Source organism: Corvus brachyrhynchos, unplaced genomic scaffold (assembly GCF_000691975.1).
Source record: "Corvus brachyrhynchos isolate BGI_N302 unplaced genomic scaffold, ASM69197v1 scaffold283, whole genome shotgun sequence".
Taxonomy (NCBI): domain Eukaryota; kingdom Metazoa; phylum Chordata; class Aves; order Passeriformes; family Corvidae; genus Corvus; species Corvus brachyrhynchos.
In genome coordinates this window covers 1,263,463-1,279,964 of record NW_008237409.1, presented here as the reverse complement: position 1 = coordinate 1,279,964, position 16,502 = coordinate 1,263,463, and the positions used below count along the sequence as shown (strand labels likewise).

Here is a 16,502-nt window from a genome sequence, read left to right as displayed (position 1 = left end):
TTAGTTCCACCAGCCAGAGCACAAACCAGCTCCTGCCTCTCTGCTGTCCCCTGGACCTGCACCCCTTTGTCCCTAGAGGGTCAGCTAAGGGTGATGCTCTACTGGGAATCACAGCAGCTCCCATCTGCATCCTGGGGTGCATAAAACCAGAGATTCCTCCGTTCAGAGAACACCCTGACACTGGATGGGGTTGCTGGAGTACACTCAGCTCAGGTACATCCTGTTCCCAAGTCCCACAGCTGCCTCAGGACCAGCATCCCAGCTGGTACAGGACGGAGGCAGCTCTAGAGATGTCAGCAAATTGGGAAAGAAATCCAGGTCGAGTTGTGCTTTCAGTGGCCATGGGACAGATTTCTCCCCAAGGCAGTGGCAGGTGTGGGAGCTCAAAGACGGGTTCAGGTACAGCTGCAGCAGCCAGAGAGAAAAGGAGCAAATGAAGCTGAAGTGCAAATGTGTCACTTGAAGCAGCGTCAGGACGGGGCCCAGCAGGGTTGCTCAGCTCTGCCTCCATCCCAGGGTTTCCCAGCACTGGCACAAGCCTGTCTGCACACACCAGGCTGGGGCAGCAGCAGAAGTGATCCCTGGCAGAGAACTGGCCCCATCCATCCACTGGAAAAGGCTCCATTACTCTGGGAAGTTGAGGATACTCTCAGCACTTGAGGCCTGCTGCAGCCAGCGTGAGGGTGGAAGAACAAAGCAGATGAATTTTGTATCCCCCAGAGGTTTTACGACAGGCAGGGCTTGCCCTGAGCTCTGTTCAAACATCCAGCCCGGGGTTAGGACAGCAGGCACTTAACTCTGAGTGCCCCAGAGCCCTGCTCATTCCTGGAGGTGCCGATTTGTCCCCAGCAACATCAGAGAGCTCAGTGCTCCCCCAGCTATCAGCAGAGTAAGCACAGAGCAAACACAGAGTAAGTAACAGCAGCGGGAAGGAATGGAAGGGGACAGAACTCCAGAACCAGAAACGAATCCATGTGCTGTTAGAACATCACTGCACCTCCCACAGAGGTGCTTGAAGAGCCAACATTCCAGCCTTGGAGAACCTACTTTGAATTTTCTGCCTTAGGCAGCATGGTACCATCCAGCTGGAAACAAGGAATTTTGATTTTTTTTGGAAGACAGGATGAGTGGAGGCAGCAGGGAGGCAGAGGCCAGGTGTATGACACCAGGAACACAGACAGGTAAAGGCAAAGGGTGTTTGCTCTAAGCTGTTCTTCAAATATTGGTGTATTTGGGTTTATTGCAGGAACACAAGAGTGACAACATTTGCAGTGGCTCTGAAAAACAAAATTCTTCCAGCCCCCTGCTTTACAAACATGATTCTGGATCCTGCAGCAATAGGAACAAAATGCTTTGAGATAAGCTGAGGGAACAGGCAGCTTTACAAAACACACAGAGGAGGAAAAGGCGTTTGTTTTCCAAGTGGCGATGCTTTGACAGCGAAGTGCACAAACCAACCCCGGGGAGGGCAACGGCAGAGTTCACCAAACACAACAATAAAAAATGATAATAATATAAAAATGATGTCCTAGAGGCATTATTAATAAATTCTGAAATAAAGTATTTAACATCAGCAGCAGGAAGCTTTTCCTCTGGATGCCCTGTGCAAGGGGACGCAGTTCGGCGCTCCCTGTGGAAGTTTTGGTCACTGAAATGGGCGTTTCCTTCAAGCCTCTGTCAGTTCCGTGGCATTGGTGTGGTTTGTCAGGACATCCGACAGGTACAGGGACACTCTGACCCTCGCCTTGCCCTGCAGCTCTCTCTCTATCCCACTGAGATGGTCGATGGCTCCCTGCAATCCTCGCTCCCTCTCCCCCAGGTCCGCGTGCGTTCCCGCTTCGCTCTCCTCCCCTGAGGACCTCAGGTACTGCAGCACGTAGGGTTTGATGGCCTCCCCGTGGTCCCTGAGGCTCCCCCAGATGAGGGGCAGGTCCGTGCTCCTCGCCAGCCGCAGCAAGTGCAGCAGAGCCCGGCAGATCTGGGTCCTGAGGCTGGAGCTGTACTTGAACTCCAGGAAGTCCTCGGCGTCCTCGCTCCTTTGCAGGGCCACCACCAAGGCACTCCAGATTTGGCAGAACTGCTCCGTGGAGCCGTAGCATTCCCTCTTGCTGGGGATGGACAGGGCCATGGCTGACTTGATTCGCACTTTGAAGTTCTTGCAGGACTTGACTACAGAGGAAAGGGCACTGAAAGCTTGCGTGGCCCAAGGAGCCTCTCCTGAAAAAAAAAAAACAAAAAACCCCCCTTTTTAATCAGCCAAAATATGCAAAACTATAAATGTCTCCTGAATATTTAATGAACTGACATTTATTGAATTTATTGTGGTTTAAATGAGAGAATCAGGGGTCATGAAATGAAATATGAGTTAAAACAGTTAATCTCCTGAGGTTTTACAAGAGGACATTTGGCATTTATTCACATCTATAATCCCACCCTCACACTCTTGCCTTACATGGCAGATCCAACTGAACACAGCAGTTACACCTGCACTGGAAGGAGCCGAGTCTGTTCCACTGGGAAGAGTCCTGGAAAGCTGTGAACCCAGACTCAGCTCCACTGGCTTCCCCCCTTCTTCTCCACCCATTAGGAAACGATCTGATCAGAACCACAAGAGCCGAGGCAGCCAGGGCAGGGGAGCAGGCTCTCACCGAGAGGCAGGGCAGGGTTCTTGAACACGTTCCCCAGCGCGTAGCACGCGTTCCAGCGCACCTTCATGGTGGCCTCGCTGCCCACCGTGGCAATCAGGGCCTGCAGGGACTCCTCGATGGCTTCCCTGAACCTGGGGTTGGCCACGTGGCAGGGCTGCAGGAAATGGAGCACATTCCCAAGGGCACGGACAGCATTGCTCTTTACCTGGAACACACAAAAACCTCCCCAGTTTTTGGGTTGTGGGCAGGTCTTGTCGAGCCTGCTGTGAAATCATCTCAGAGCCAGCAAGGAGCACAGCTGAAATCACACTGTGTCTTCCTAAATGCCACCAGAAAGATCATTCTCTGCAATGGCCACAATCCAAACCACAAATCCCTGCGTTGTGGAAAAGCCCACTCAAATTCCCTGCAATTCAACCAGCCCAGGAAACCTCCAAGCACCAGCCCCCAGGGGAGGATCTGAGCTGCAGCTCCCCCCAAACGTTGGGGCAAAGAGACCCAAAGTGCTTTTTCCTTGTGTTTTTTTTTAAATCCAAGAGTTAACTACACCAACTCCACCCTCCTTCCCTTCACTCTTACCTTGTCTCTGTCCTTGGATGCTTCTGTTGCAGACCGTAACAATTTCAGCAGCAGCAGATCAGAAAGTTCCTCCTGGAAGCTTTGTCCCATGGTTTCCCTGGCAGGAGAATCACCCTGTGAACACCCAGCTCGGCTGCTCCATCCCCAAAGATGTGATACAACTCTTTATAAAGGCCCATGAACAAACAACCTTCACTCTTTAGAAGGCTAATATGTAAGACAGACCTTTCTGCATGTGACCACTATGTTTATTAATTTAAAACCAAACTATCAATGCAAGAAAGCTGGTTAGCAATGGTTAAGTCTGTAATAAAAAACAGAGGGCAAGGAATTGCTCAGGGGCAATTCTGTAGCAGGAATATATGATAACTATTTTCCTGTTAAAAATGTAACAGTAGGTTAGGCTTCCCTCAGTCTCTGGCTTGAGGAAGGGTTAAATATTTATTAATTTTACTTCTGTGTTACGTTGAAAGTAAAGGAACCACGTAATTACACCAAGCAACACACAAGAAGTGGAAAACTGAGAAGTGAAAAGTTTTAAAGAGCCTCTCCTTAGAGTGACAGGACAAGGGGGAACGGCTTCAAGCTGAGTAGGTTTAGAACAAATATTAGAAAAAACCTCTTCCCTGTGAGAGTGCCCAGAGAAGCTGTGTTGCCCCACCCCTGGAAGTGTCCAAGGCCAGGCTGGATGGGGCTTGGAGCAACCTGGGATAGTGGAAGGTGTTCCCACAGGGATACAGGATGCTTTAACAGTGTCACATACTGGCAGACACACAGGCAGAGGGTGGTTAAAAAGAAGTATCAAAGCCAAATTCTGGCTTTTTTTAATGTTAAGTATCACAGAATCATTTTGGTTAGAAAAGCCCTCGCAGAGCATCGAGTCCAAGCTGTGCCCGATGCCCCCCTTGTCCCCAGCCCAGAGCACTGAGTGCCACCTCCAGCCTTTCCTTGGACACCTCCAGGGGTGGGGACTCCAAACCTCCCTGGGCAGCCCCTTCCAATGCCTGACCACCCTTTCCATAAAGAAATTGCTCCTGATGTCCAACCTGGCACAGCCTGAGGCTGTGTCCTCTTGCAGACCAGTAGGTCTGGTCTGTCTGACGCTTTGGGGCAGGGAGGTGTCACCCCAGGGCAGGCTGTGTCACGTACATGTTGATGATCAGGGTGTCTGTGAGGTTGCCCAGGGACCAGGCTGCCTTGGCACGGACGTTGGGAGACTTGTCATGGAGGGAGTTCAGAATGGCATTTGCTGTGTCTGCCACAAACATCACATCCTGTCAAAGCAAAAAGTGCTGCGAAGTTACAAAGTTCTCAAAACTCAGGTGATTTCCTGAGTAACACATTCTGGGTTTTGCAGGGAAAATGAGACCGGGACCAGCTCTATTCATTTACTCTTCTTTTCTAGGTGACACCTCTTAATGAGCTCATGGTGCTCTCTGCAGCTTTGCCTGACCTTTAATTAACAGTCCAAGCCTGAATGCTGACCAAGTCCACCACTCTTGGGTAGCTGCTGCTGAAAAGCTCCCATGTATTATTTAATTCCATTGGTGCTTTAGTTACTTTGGATTTTAACATAATTACATGGACTGCCAACCTTACACTCATCAAATCCCACTCTCGAAGTAATTGCTTCTCCAAACTCCCTGTTGAGCTGCCTGTCTAATCTTCTCTTCTATGGCACACTACATGTGCCTATGGTGAAGAATTTTCTTTCCAAATATTTTGGAATTAAACTCCAAAGTCAGCTACTGCATTTTTTTTTTAAATTAAAATCATTCACTTAAGGTTACATTGTAAAAACTAATCTTCCAGCTCAGCCAAGCTAAGATGATATTTGTAGAAAAAAAACCCAGCTTTTTTTCTCTAAATAAGCTTTATTTCTTGGCTTTAAGCAAAACTGAAGGCTTCACATTAAGAACTTGTTAAAATCATAGAATCCTGAAGGTTGGGAAAGACCTCTAAGACCGAGTCCAACATTAAACTCCAGAGAGCACTGTACAGCTCATCCCTCCATCCCAGCTCCACCTCACCTCTCGCAGCTTCTGTGCCAACCTAACCCCTCCAGCTTCCATCCCTCAGAGCCTGAGAAGATCCTGACCTCCCTCCTTTTCCTCTCACTTCCCTGCACTGATTCTGCTCTCACACAAAAGGCAAGAGCAGGTCTGGAGCCAGGAAGGAAATATAAATACACTACAGACCAAAAGTAAAGATAATTAATTTCAAAAAAATCCATGTTTCACATCTCATGGCTCACCAAACCCATTATAAAATGGCTCAGAAGAAGGGAATGGGCTGGCTCTGACCTGCCTGAGGCACGGGAAGAGGATGTAGACTCCCAGGGCACGGGCAGCAGCAGCTTTCACCAGGGGGTTCTCGCTGTGGTTCAGGCCCAGCAGCAACGTGACACACAGGATCTGCTGGTCACCCTGCAACGAGGAGCAGAGTGGCCATGGGGGGACTGAGGAGAGCTCTGTTCCACAGGGACACACGAATACTCTGACAGACCCTGTATCTGAAGGAGCTTCCACTCAGAGCGTGCTCTAAGTGAACTGAGTGGTGTTTCAGGAGCCCACCCAGGGACCAGGAACGCTTCCAGCACACAGGATCTCACTGCTGTTAGGTCAGACCACGAAGGAAACCAAGATATTAACTCTGATCCAAAGCAGAAGGAATGGCCCATCAGAGGGAACACAGAGAGGATGGGCTGCTTTTGCCTTCCCCCCCTCTCTGCCCCTCATTAACCAGGACAGGCAGGGTGAGCTCAGCCTGGGCAGGTTGTCAGTTCACCAGCCCATGACAAAAGGTCAGAGTGGGCACTGACTTGACCCCATGTGGCCACAGGGACAGGAGAGTGGATGGGATCAAAGTACAGGGGGATGAAGTACACGCTGTACTTGGAGAATTCCAGAGATACTGCTGGACCAGCAATTCCTGGGCAAATGAGATCTGGCAGAGCACTCCCCAGCAAGGGCACAGTGACACAGAAGGAGCTGCACAATGCAGGGGGGATCCCCTGCCAAGGCTTTCATGTTTAAAAGCATGTTTCATGTTGCAAAGGGGAAAAACACACATGCAAATGGGTGCACAACATCAGGCCCTGGCTGTTGGCTCAGCTGGCTCTTCAAAGAATTAACCAGCAGAATAACAATCCCCCAGCCCTCCCTCATGCCATGAAATTCTTGTCCTCCATCTCCTGTGCATCATTGCCAAGGCTGGGTATTCATGGCAGGGCCAAACAGCTGCTGTGACCCACAGTTTAATTGTTCTGACAGGATGATTACTCCCAACATTGCCTTTCCCAGCCTTCAACAGTCACAATGTTCAAGAATGTAAAGGAAAAGAAAAAATTCAGTGAGGTTTCCTTACTCTCTCCTGGTAAGTTTTAGAAGGCTTTACACTGCTGTGATGTGGGGGACAAGGACAAAGCCTCAAAGGTAAAACCACCACATTTAAAGGTGTGTTCTCTTACCTGCAGGAGGCTGAAAGCCTCTGGTAAGATAGAGGAGAGGGCATCACAGGCACTTGTCTGGAGAGTGGCGTGGGGGGAGTTCTGCAGAGTGCCAGGTAAAGGGCCATTTAACATCATCGTCCAGAAGGTCACAACCTGCAGGAGAAACAGCCAGGTTTATCTTTTAAACCCAGCAATTACGCCTAAGTTCTTGTCTTAAAGATGATCATCTTTAAGAAATACTTAGAGCAGGGAGCATAATCACACATGGAAGGCGTTACAATTGTTTGGAGCCTAAAATAGTTAGCATTCAGAAACATTTTAAAGACATTTCAGTACTGCTATCAAGTAGCTGTTCATTGAGTTATTTTTGTTTCCTTCTCAAGGCCACATACCCTGAAATTTAAACTGCACTAAATAGAGTTGTAATCCCACTCCTGAATCCACACAGCTGAGTGTTTTCATTTGCCTGACAATTTACCTTCATAGAGAATAACAGGAACCTGATGCTACTGAACACATTTCCTGGCTTGTAGGCTCAAAACTTAGCATGAGCCAAAAAAATGTTTAAGCTTGCCTTCTGTTCACAGAAGCAAGACTTAAACAGGCCTGTATTACTCAGCTTCTGCAAACTTAACCAACAAACAGCTAATGAATTTTTCTGAATTCACATATATTGTGGTTCTGGCCACTCTCCTCCCTGCACTTGTGAGCAGCCAGAAAATGTAGGTTGGTTCTTTAACAATGCAAATTCACCAAAATTCTAAAAGTTTTATGCAGCAGTAATGACACATGCAAAATCAGTGCTGTTCTTCCAGCTCTCTGAGCTACAGCAGGCTGCAAGAGCTGGGAAGAGGAGAGGCAAAGAGACAGGGCTAACATCATGTAAAAGAAATAAAACCCAACACGTCTGTCTACAGGCAGGAACAACTGCCAAATTACTGCAGGAAATCTACAGAAACTGTCCACACTGGCATCCATAAAGCCACAGTCTGAGTCCCTTCCTGCTTCCCTGCAATTATTTATCTGTGTCTGTGCCAGTGGCTTTGCAGAGTCCAAGGAAGGAGCTCACTGAGGTGGAATCTCACACTTACCACGCTGACAGGCACCCTCTGCTCAGGGGCAGTGGGGGAGTCGGGTTTGTGCTGCTGCAGGACACCTGTGCCCAGCTCCTCCAGGAGCTACAAAGAACAAAAAGCAAGGAGGTTTTCATCAGGGGTGACTCAAGGACCATGAACTACAGAACCTTCACCTAGGACTGCATCTACTCACCCAGGGAACAAAAATAAAAGATTCAGTACTGGTCTGGACTGTTCTGTCCCTGCTAGGACTGAAATCAGAGGAAAAGCTTTTCCTACATAAAGTCTCCAGCTAGAACAGCATAACAAATTACTGCACAAAGAGGAAACCTTTGGGTCACAGAGTCCAGTCCCTGCACCAGCTGATGCTCAGTCAGGGAAGGACCAGTGTTGTAGTCCTTGCATTTCCCAAGCTTCCTGGTGACTCAGCAGAGCAACAAAATTCTGCTGAGACTTCAAGACTGGAAGCTGAAGGTGCATTTCTCCAAGTGTCAGGGTACTGCATTTCTACATCACACACACAGATGCTCTGAATATTCATCACCACTCATCTGCATTTGCAAAGCACACAGACAGATAAAACTGACTTGGTAAAACAATGTTGATGTGTCCTCCTGCTCTTACTTTGGCTCCATGGAGCTGAATAGATGGATCCATTTCTTCCATGCATCTGCAAGCCACTTCTCCAAGTTCTAGGAAATAGCTCTGAGCCATAGGGAAATAACCTTTCACAAGAAGAGCCAACACCTAAACACAGACAAAAGAAATTCCATTCAGCATTTTCCCCTTCTACCCAAAACACCCCAAATACACACTGAAAGGATGTTAATGGGCTAATCAACCCTGGCACCATATAATGAACTCTGATGTAACAGATACACCTTGCAGCACAACTTCTAGAATACTAGAGCTGATTAAAAGCCTCCCTGTTCCATTATCTTGTTCAAAGAAGAGCCACAGAAGCACTATCAGATAGCAACACCATGAATTATTTACTGCGCGGGCTCCTGTAGCCAAAAAAACTAAGAGCAAGACATTCTGTACCTCCTGTAAAACTGCTGCTGCCTTCTGTGAAGCCAGATTTAACAAGTATTTAGTGTTCCAGAAAGAGTGAGACTTCTTGGGATGCATGTTACAAAATCTACCCTTTGCTGTGGCTACATGAATTAAAACAAGGCATCCACAGGCTCTCCTTGAGTTGCTCCATAGCTCCTTGCAGACTGTTCTCTGACTGCAGGGCTCTTCCCTACTGCTTTCCACCAAATCGTTCACTTGGATTGTGTATGGAGTAGTTTGCATGGGGAAGACTCATAGTCTGCCAGCACACACCCTCAAATACTACTTAAAAATACTGAAGATAAAAATCAGAGGCAGATGAACTTGCTGCAGCAGGCTTGCAGCAGGACAGGCATGCTGCAGCCAGGGAATCAAAACATTTCCCTTTGAGCAGCTCAGCCCCACTACACCAGCAAAGGCCTCAGCCTAAATCTCCCTGCGACAGCAGGGAGCAAAGGGAACCCACGACAGAGGGAGGCAGCTGGATGCTGAGCCAAGCCCCCCGTGCATCCGCCCCACCTGCAGGGACTCCAGCCGGAGGGGACACGGCTCGTAGACGCTGGACAAGGACGGGAAGTTGGCGTCGCTGTCGGAGCAGGAATCCTCCCTGGGCAGGACGATGATGGAAACGCACAGGCGGAGCAGCCAGCACGGCTCTGGAGCTGCACACCCTGCTGGGCTGTCCAGAGGGCTTTCCCACGGCAGTGCTCTCCTGCACTGCTCCGAGGAGACGAAGCGCCGAGGGGTCGCGCTGCCGCTGCTGCTTAGCCCCAAGGAGCTGGGCTGCTGCAGAAGCAGCTGCACCTCTGGCAAAGGTGCCTGGACAGAAACTATGGCCCCCAACAATGTGAGGCTGGAAACTCGAACGTTAACATCTGCAAGAGACAATGGGGGGGGGAAGAAAAGGCAAAAAAACCCCCATTAGAACCTCCTGAACGCCCCAGCATCCTCACTCAGCAGTTTTCAGACAAGATAGACGCTGCTGCTTAGCCCCAAGGAGCTGGGCTGCTGCAGAAGCAGCTGCACCTCTGGCAAAGGTGCCTGGACAGAAACTATGGCCCCCAACAATGTGAGGCTGGAAACTCGAACGTTAACATCTGCAAGAGACAATGGGGGGGGAAGAAAGAGCAAAAAAACCTCCATTAGAACCTCACTGACAGCCCAGCATCCTCCCTCAGCAGTTTTCAGACAAGATAGATTGCAACATATGAACAGCCACTGCTATTGAATTATGAATTTATGGAGCACAGAGGAGGGGAGGAATATAACAGAGAGAGGATGCAAACCTTTGTGAGAGATGTAGGGCTTGATCTGGTTCCACACCCTGGTGAGCAGCCCAGGTTTCAATCGGCTGTAGGGTGCATTGGAAACCAAGTTTGCAAGGCACTGAAACACAGAGAAAGGTGCTGGTTACAATGTCAGCCTGGCCTCCAACAGGTTTGTTTTTACATTTGTAATTTAGGTCACTCAGGCAGCTCATTATCTGAGGGCACCTGAAAAAAAACCCACCCCAATTATCTGCTGTGTGAACACTGGATACAAACTTGGCTCCTAAGAGCAAGGATTTAACTACTGTGACTTGGCATAAAGACCAAGGAATTTCGATAGCCCATGGGAGGATTTGTCAATTTGGATCGCAGTTTTAAAGCCAATGTGAGCCTTCAGAATCATTTCATAGGTTAATTCAGCTTCAGAAAGACTAAAAAAATGCAGGAGAAAGAGAACTGTGCTGAAAAGAAACCCCAAGACTCTGTATGGAACTCTGAGGAACCTGGTCTGGTGGAAGACGCCCCTGGCCACAGCAGGGGGTCAAAACAAGGTGATCTTTAGGGTCCCTTCCAACCCAAACCATTCTGTGATTCCATGACTCTGCAGGATGACTCAGCCAATGAAGCTCTGGGAGATGACAAAGGTCTGTTTGCCACCACCACCTCGCTCTTCAACACCAGCTCTGTGCAATCTTTCTTCAGGACTTAATCTAGAGACCAATGTCACCCCTTGGGAGCACGTGGCACATCTGCAGTGCAGTTACCTTGACTATTTGTGTCAGTGTCTGAGAGGAGGACTCTGCCACCAGGGCCAGCAGCAGGCAGCGGTGCAGCTCCCGGATGCTGGAAGCAATAGTGACAGAGAAGGGAGTAAAAGCTCTCTTGTGGTCATTGGCATCTTCAGCCACAGAGAGGAACTGCTTAGAACCTTCCAGGAAGGCTGAGAGGACTTGAAGAGCACAGGCACGTGTCTGAAATGATAAAACATTTCCGTTACCTTTGAACAGATGGAGAATTTTAAAATATATTAAATCCGCTCTAGAAAGAGAAAATTCAACTCTAACTTTTTTTCATAACTTAAAGCAGTACAGAACCAATCCTTTGTTTCCTTAGCCAATGCTTCCTGTTTATTTCTTGGGGTGCAGTAGCCAAATACTTATTGAAGGTCAGAGAAGACAACTCCTAAGATTAATACGGGAAAACACAACAGTTTTTGTACTCAGAAGTGCCTCACCTTTGGAGAAGGGTCCTTTAGAGCAATTGTCATCAGGGACACGGACTGGGGGCTGCCAATACCAGGGGCATCAGGAACAAATGCTGACCAGTAGCCATAAAGAACTCTCTTTTCTATTGACTTTATAGTGGAGAGGAAACAGGCCAGAGCCCCTTGGCGAACATTGGCTTGGTAGGACCTTAAACACAAACAAAAAGATTAATGAAAACAGCAGGGACAAGGGATGGACTCCACCTCTTTTACTTGTATTAGTGGCTGGCTGTGAGAGGAAACCTTTTAGACCAAGAACAGGAAGAACAAATTTACTTCCAAACCAACACAAACTACTGCCTTCCAATTTTCTTGTATCATCTCATGAATCAAAAGGGAAAGTGATTTCCTCAGCAGTTTTGATGAAGAACAAAGGGTCCTGTGGAAGTGTTTTATGGATCCCCATGTTTTATGTTTATGTGCACAACAATCACCTCACTTTGCTCTGTATTCCACCCTCGGCGTCGGAATACTCCGACTCACTGCTGCTGATGCGTTTCCAGCCCATGGGATGTGAGGACAGGGGATCCTTCCCAGCAGACACATCCGATGCACGAGCCCGAGGATCCGGACAAGGGCTGCTCTGCACATCCCCCAAGTGCAATTTCAGCATGTCTGCTCCCAGGACTGACTCATTTCCTGCATCTCCCGAATCGTCTCTTCCTTCTTCCCCAAACTCTCCCTTCTTTTGTTTCCCTTTGGACTTTTTTCTTCGGTTCTAAGAAAAAATTGATTTTTTTCTTTAGTCAATACTTAACAAATACATAAATGCAGTTACATGTCTGTGCAATACTCTACACACAGAAACAGTCTGTGTACTCTCTGGTATCTGAATTTTTAAATTCTGCTTATTAGTAGCAACAGTCACAAATTTTCAGTAATACTGAAGTAAGCAGTTTATAACTGAATAGCCTCAAAAACTAAGCTTTGGCTTCTTCATTGGTAAAATAAAATATATCCAAGGAAACTTTTATCTAAAAATCATATTTCACACTAAAGTGATTAAAGAACAACACTAAATACTTCTGTAGTTCTTTCAGATGTACAGCAGGTATTCAACACCTAAAAAGAAACAAGTCAACATGACTAGATAACTTTATTTTCTCTAATGTCTTTCAGATAATCAGTAATCCAAAGTATTTACAGGGTTAAAAAATAACCTGTAGAAGGGTTAAGGAGAACAGATGAGGCAAGAAATCAGTCTTAAATGAACTTGACTTCCCTAAGAAAGAGTCAAACAATTGTGCAAGTGTTAGGAGAGAAAACGTAACTTATAAAATCAAAAGCTTTGGCTAGTTTGCACGCATCAATCCCGTGCCTGCAGGCCAGGGATTCTTGGCTATGGATGAATAATTGTTGCACAGAGCTAAACTTGGGAAAGCCAAGCTCTGCAGAGCCATTTGTTCATGTCACCAGAGTCCCCAAAGCAATTTTACTCAGTGCAGAATTTATAATCAATACCTTTGAAGCAAAGAATTAAATGTACCACATGCTCAGGACACGAAGAGCCACCAATATCACGACAGGTAAGACACAACCACAACACACTGCAGAATCAGCTTACCCCTGTGTGCTTAGAGGTGGCTGGTTCTGACTGCTCCTGCTTGACAGGTGACCTTTTATCATACTGAGGTAAGGGAGCAGGGTACAGGGCTGTGGGCACCTCTATGCTCAGTCCTGGCAGCCCATGGAACATGCATTTCTGCAACAGGAACACAAGTGTTAGCATTCTGTCCTTTTCCTGTGCACAGATTTACTGTACAGCCACTCAGGTGAATTCACCAATTTTCAGTTGTGCTCCTTCCCCCAGGTCTTGCCTCTCCCATATGTAAGGCTATGCAACATCTGAAATACATCTACATCTAGAAGGACTTCAAGTATGTCAAAAAACACCAAGTCTCCCATCTTCCTCTCACATTCCTCTGTGGGAAGTGCAGTGAAGATGCTGTGAGAGAAACTCAATATATTTTTCTTTACATCTCACACTCCATTTCCCCCACACTCAGGGTTCTCGGCTCCCTCTTGCTCATCTTCCACTGTTTCCCACTTAACAGCATCTGGAACCTCCCAGTGTCTGCCTCTTTCTTCAGGTGGATTTAAGGATTTACCTTTAACACTGCCAGAAGAGCTCCAATTTGGTCAGTTTGCATCAGTTTCATCTTCCCACCGTTGAGAAGCGACTGGACACCTTTCAGTGCACTTTGCAGTAACTGAAAACAAAGAATTACTTACTTTTCCTTCCCAAAACGCTGCAGGTTCACATCTTCCGAGCAACTTTCTAGGCAATTACAGTTTTGCTCAACTGGGACAGTAATATGATAAATTGTAAACTGTTAAAGCAAAATCTCAGTTGACAACATTCCAAATTCCACATATTCCAGCAGCTCCATCTCCTAATTAGAGTATTTTAGACAATTAGACTGACACTTACCATGCAAAACGTGATGTCATCCACATCAGAGGTTTTTGAAGACTGCAGAACACTTAGGAAAGTTTGAAAACAGACACTTCTGTAGGACTCATCCAGGTATGGCTGTCCAGGGACACTAAAATTAGACCAGGAGGAGACACAAGGTTGGTTTACAGGTTCATAAAGTTACACAAAGTCCCACCCAAGCCCTCTGTCAGCCTGAAGAGCCCCAGATAGATGGATGGCTGATTGAAAGGGGCCAGCTCTACCATACAGAGAACAAAAGGAAACCTTCTGCACGAAAAATTAGACAGCACAACAGCTTTTCATTTCCTCCCTCCACTAACCCCCGTAACATTATTTCTGGAAGACTGAGAGTTTATGGTTTTATGCACAGATATCTTGGAACACTAAAGCTCTGCATTTCAAATTCATGGACCTACACCTTGCTGGCCCCGTGCTGGCAGACACACATTCTCTAAAGCACCTGCAAAGGCTGGTACACACCTGAGACACAGGTTTGCCATGCTGCGCACAGCCGCCCTCCTGAGCTCCACGTCTGGCTGGGCAGGGTCACTGAACTGCAGCAGGAGCCCAGCCTTGCCCAGCAGGTCCGGGAGATACTGAAACAAACCACTAAAAGTCATTAGGGGTCAGTGCTCCTCCCTCAGCCTCCTGGTTCTTGTGTTTGGGAAGTGGCTGGAGCCTGGCTGGACACCAGGTGCCCACCAAAACTGCTCCTCAGATGGGCAGGGCAGAGAAAATATAAGGAAAGGCTCATGAGCTGAGATAAGGACAAGGAGAGGTCACTCACTGATAACCATCACGGGCACAGCTGACTTGAATTAGTGAAATTAGTTGGATTTATTACCAGTCAAAAATCAAAGCAGGATAATGAGAAATAAAACAAACCCTAAAAATTGTCAGCTGCAATTTCAGATCCCAGAGACAGATTATGTTTATAAAAAACAACATAAAAAATCTTAATTCCTTAAGTCCTCTTATTCTGTATTAGGAAAGGACAGGGTTGAGCTCAGCTGAGTCCCAGTTTATGGTCTCTTCCCAGACATGAAGCTAAGCTAGGAACAACTGCTGCACCAAACTGCTGCCACTACATGGGCTACAAGCCCACACAAGCTGGCAGCTCCCAAACTGTGAGCATCACCACCCCATGCTCAGCCCAACAGCAGAGACTGCTTTGCAAGCTGCCACGAGCTGGTGACAGCAGGAGGATTCAGCATTTCAAACACTGTCAGCTGCAGCAACAAGGAGCTGCACACAGGATCGATACCCGAGAGCCTCTGCTTTGAAATGGCGCTGAGCTAAAGCCCTGATCTGGTTACAGGATGGATTTCAGGATCCTCAATGGAGCCTGTGGAGTTATGTGCAATTTGAAGCTCCCCATGTTCTTCCTGCCTGAGGCACAGGGTGGTTGGTCTGCAGGCTAAGCCTGTGCCCTTCTTTAATGGTGATCACTACAGCTGCAGCCTGCAGGTACAGAGTATTCCACATGGGAATAATAATTATTAATACACACAACTGAAATTCAACTTTCCCATAAATATCAGCCACTATTTAAATGGGATCTAATCTTAGCACTAAAGGTAACACAACTTGAGAACTTTTTATTCTTTCTTTCAGGAAAAAAAATAAAGTAGAAACAGCAGCAGTACAAATATTTTTGTTGTTACTTTCCCTTAGTTTGTAAGCTCACCTTCTGACACTTAGGCCCATTATTGTAAACAAGAGCTGCTAAGGCTTGCAGAATTTCAACATGTGTCCAGGAGCTGCACTGCCTCAGAGCAGAGATGCAGTAGGAGAGAAGGAAATTCAAGTTCTGCTCATCAACCATCACCTGTCATAACAGAAAAGGCCAAGGTAAACATCATCATGTACTGCTGCAGTCAATAAACCCAGAGATATTGGTCAGATTCGGGTGATCTGGCTGTTAAAATCACACACCAGCAGAGAATCAGCTGACAAAAAATGGATACATCTGCACAAGTGTCCTAAAATCAAGAGTACTTCCCATGGTGAATCACTTCTGACTGAGACCTGGTTTTATGAGGAACCATGCTAGAACCAGATCATAGCCTCAGCTGCCCAAAAAAAACTAATACCGTGAAAATCCAAGAAACTTTGCCTGAAGGTCGGCTCCACAGCCCTGGAAACGACAGAGCTCCCCTGGCTTAGTGAGGAACAGGAGGGACATGGCCAAACTCTTCCTACCTGATATCTGTTGAGTAAGTGATGGATAAGCTGACAGACTTTGCTGACAAGATGTTCCTGATCAAGGGGAACCAACTGACAGGCTTCAACAAGCACAGCACAAACATCCTGGAAGAGAAAGCCTCGGTTTATTTATTTAGGGACTACAAAGACAATAATAATGGCTCAAGGAAAATATTAAGTTAGATCAAGGAACAGAAGAGGATTGCCCAGAAATCAGTTAATTCCAAAGTGCAAAGTAAGCCTGCTTTGGAAATAAAATGAAAACAAGCCAGTGTAATAATGAAGTACTGTGTGTTGCCAATGGAGCAGCATCTATACTGCACATCTAGAGTGCTCAGCTTTGAATGGCTTGCTTTAAAGTTTAAAAAATTACTATTTTTTCAACATCAGACTATGAAAATTGCCACAGTCCCACCTATTGGTGTCACCCACCACCTCCACCCGGCAGCGCTTTGGCACAGGGCAGCAGAGCTCAGTCACCAAGGAGCCGGAGAAGGGACCCGGGCGTGGGCGGAAGA

General features: G+C 47.2%; 1 protein-coding gene across 1 annotated transcript; it reads right to left on the bottom strand.

The window, feature by feature from the left end:
* Positions 1 to 1,197: 1,197 nt before the first annotated feature.
* On the bottom strand, positions 1,198 to 16,113 carry HEATR6 (HEAT repeat containing 6). The gene is made up of 19 exons (XM_017730925.1): positions 15,982 to 16,113; positions 15,467 to 15,607; positions 14,260 to 14,375; positions 13,774 to 13,888; positions 13,451 to 13,552; positions 12,907 to 13,044; positions 11,777 to 12,060; positions 11,313 to 11,490; positions 10,843 to 11,049; positions 10,097 to 10,196; positions 9,330 to 9,685; positions 8,379 to 8,501; positions 7,770 to 7,856; positions 6,697 to 6,831; positions 5,531 to 5,653; positions 4,377 to 4,501; positions 3,228 to 3,324; positions 2,649 to 2,853; positions 1,198 to 2,217 (listed from the first exon to the last, which is right to left on the bottom strand). Exons 2-19 carry the CDS (start codon positions 15,602 to 15,604, stop codon positions 1,667 to 1,669), a joined length of 3,180 nt encoding a protein of 1,059 aa, XP_017586414.1. The 5' UTR covers positions 15,605 to 15,607; positions 15,982 to 16,113; the 3' UTR covers positions 1,198 to 1,666.
* Between the last annotated feature and the right edge of the window lie 389 nt (positions 16,114 to 16,502).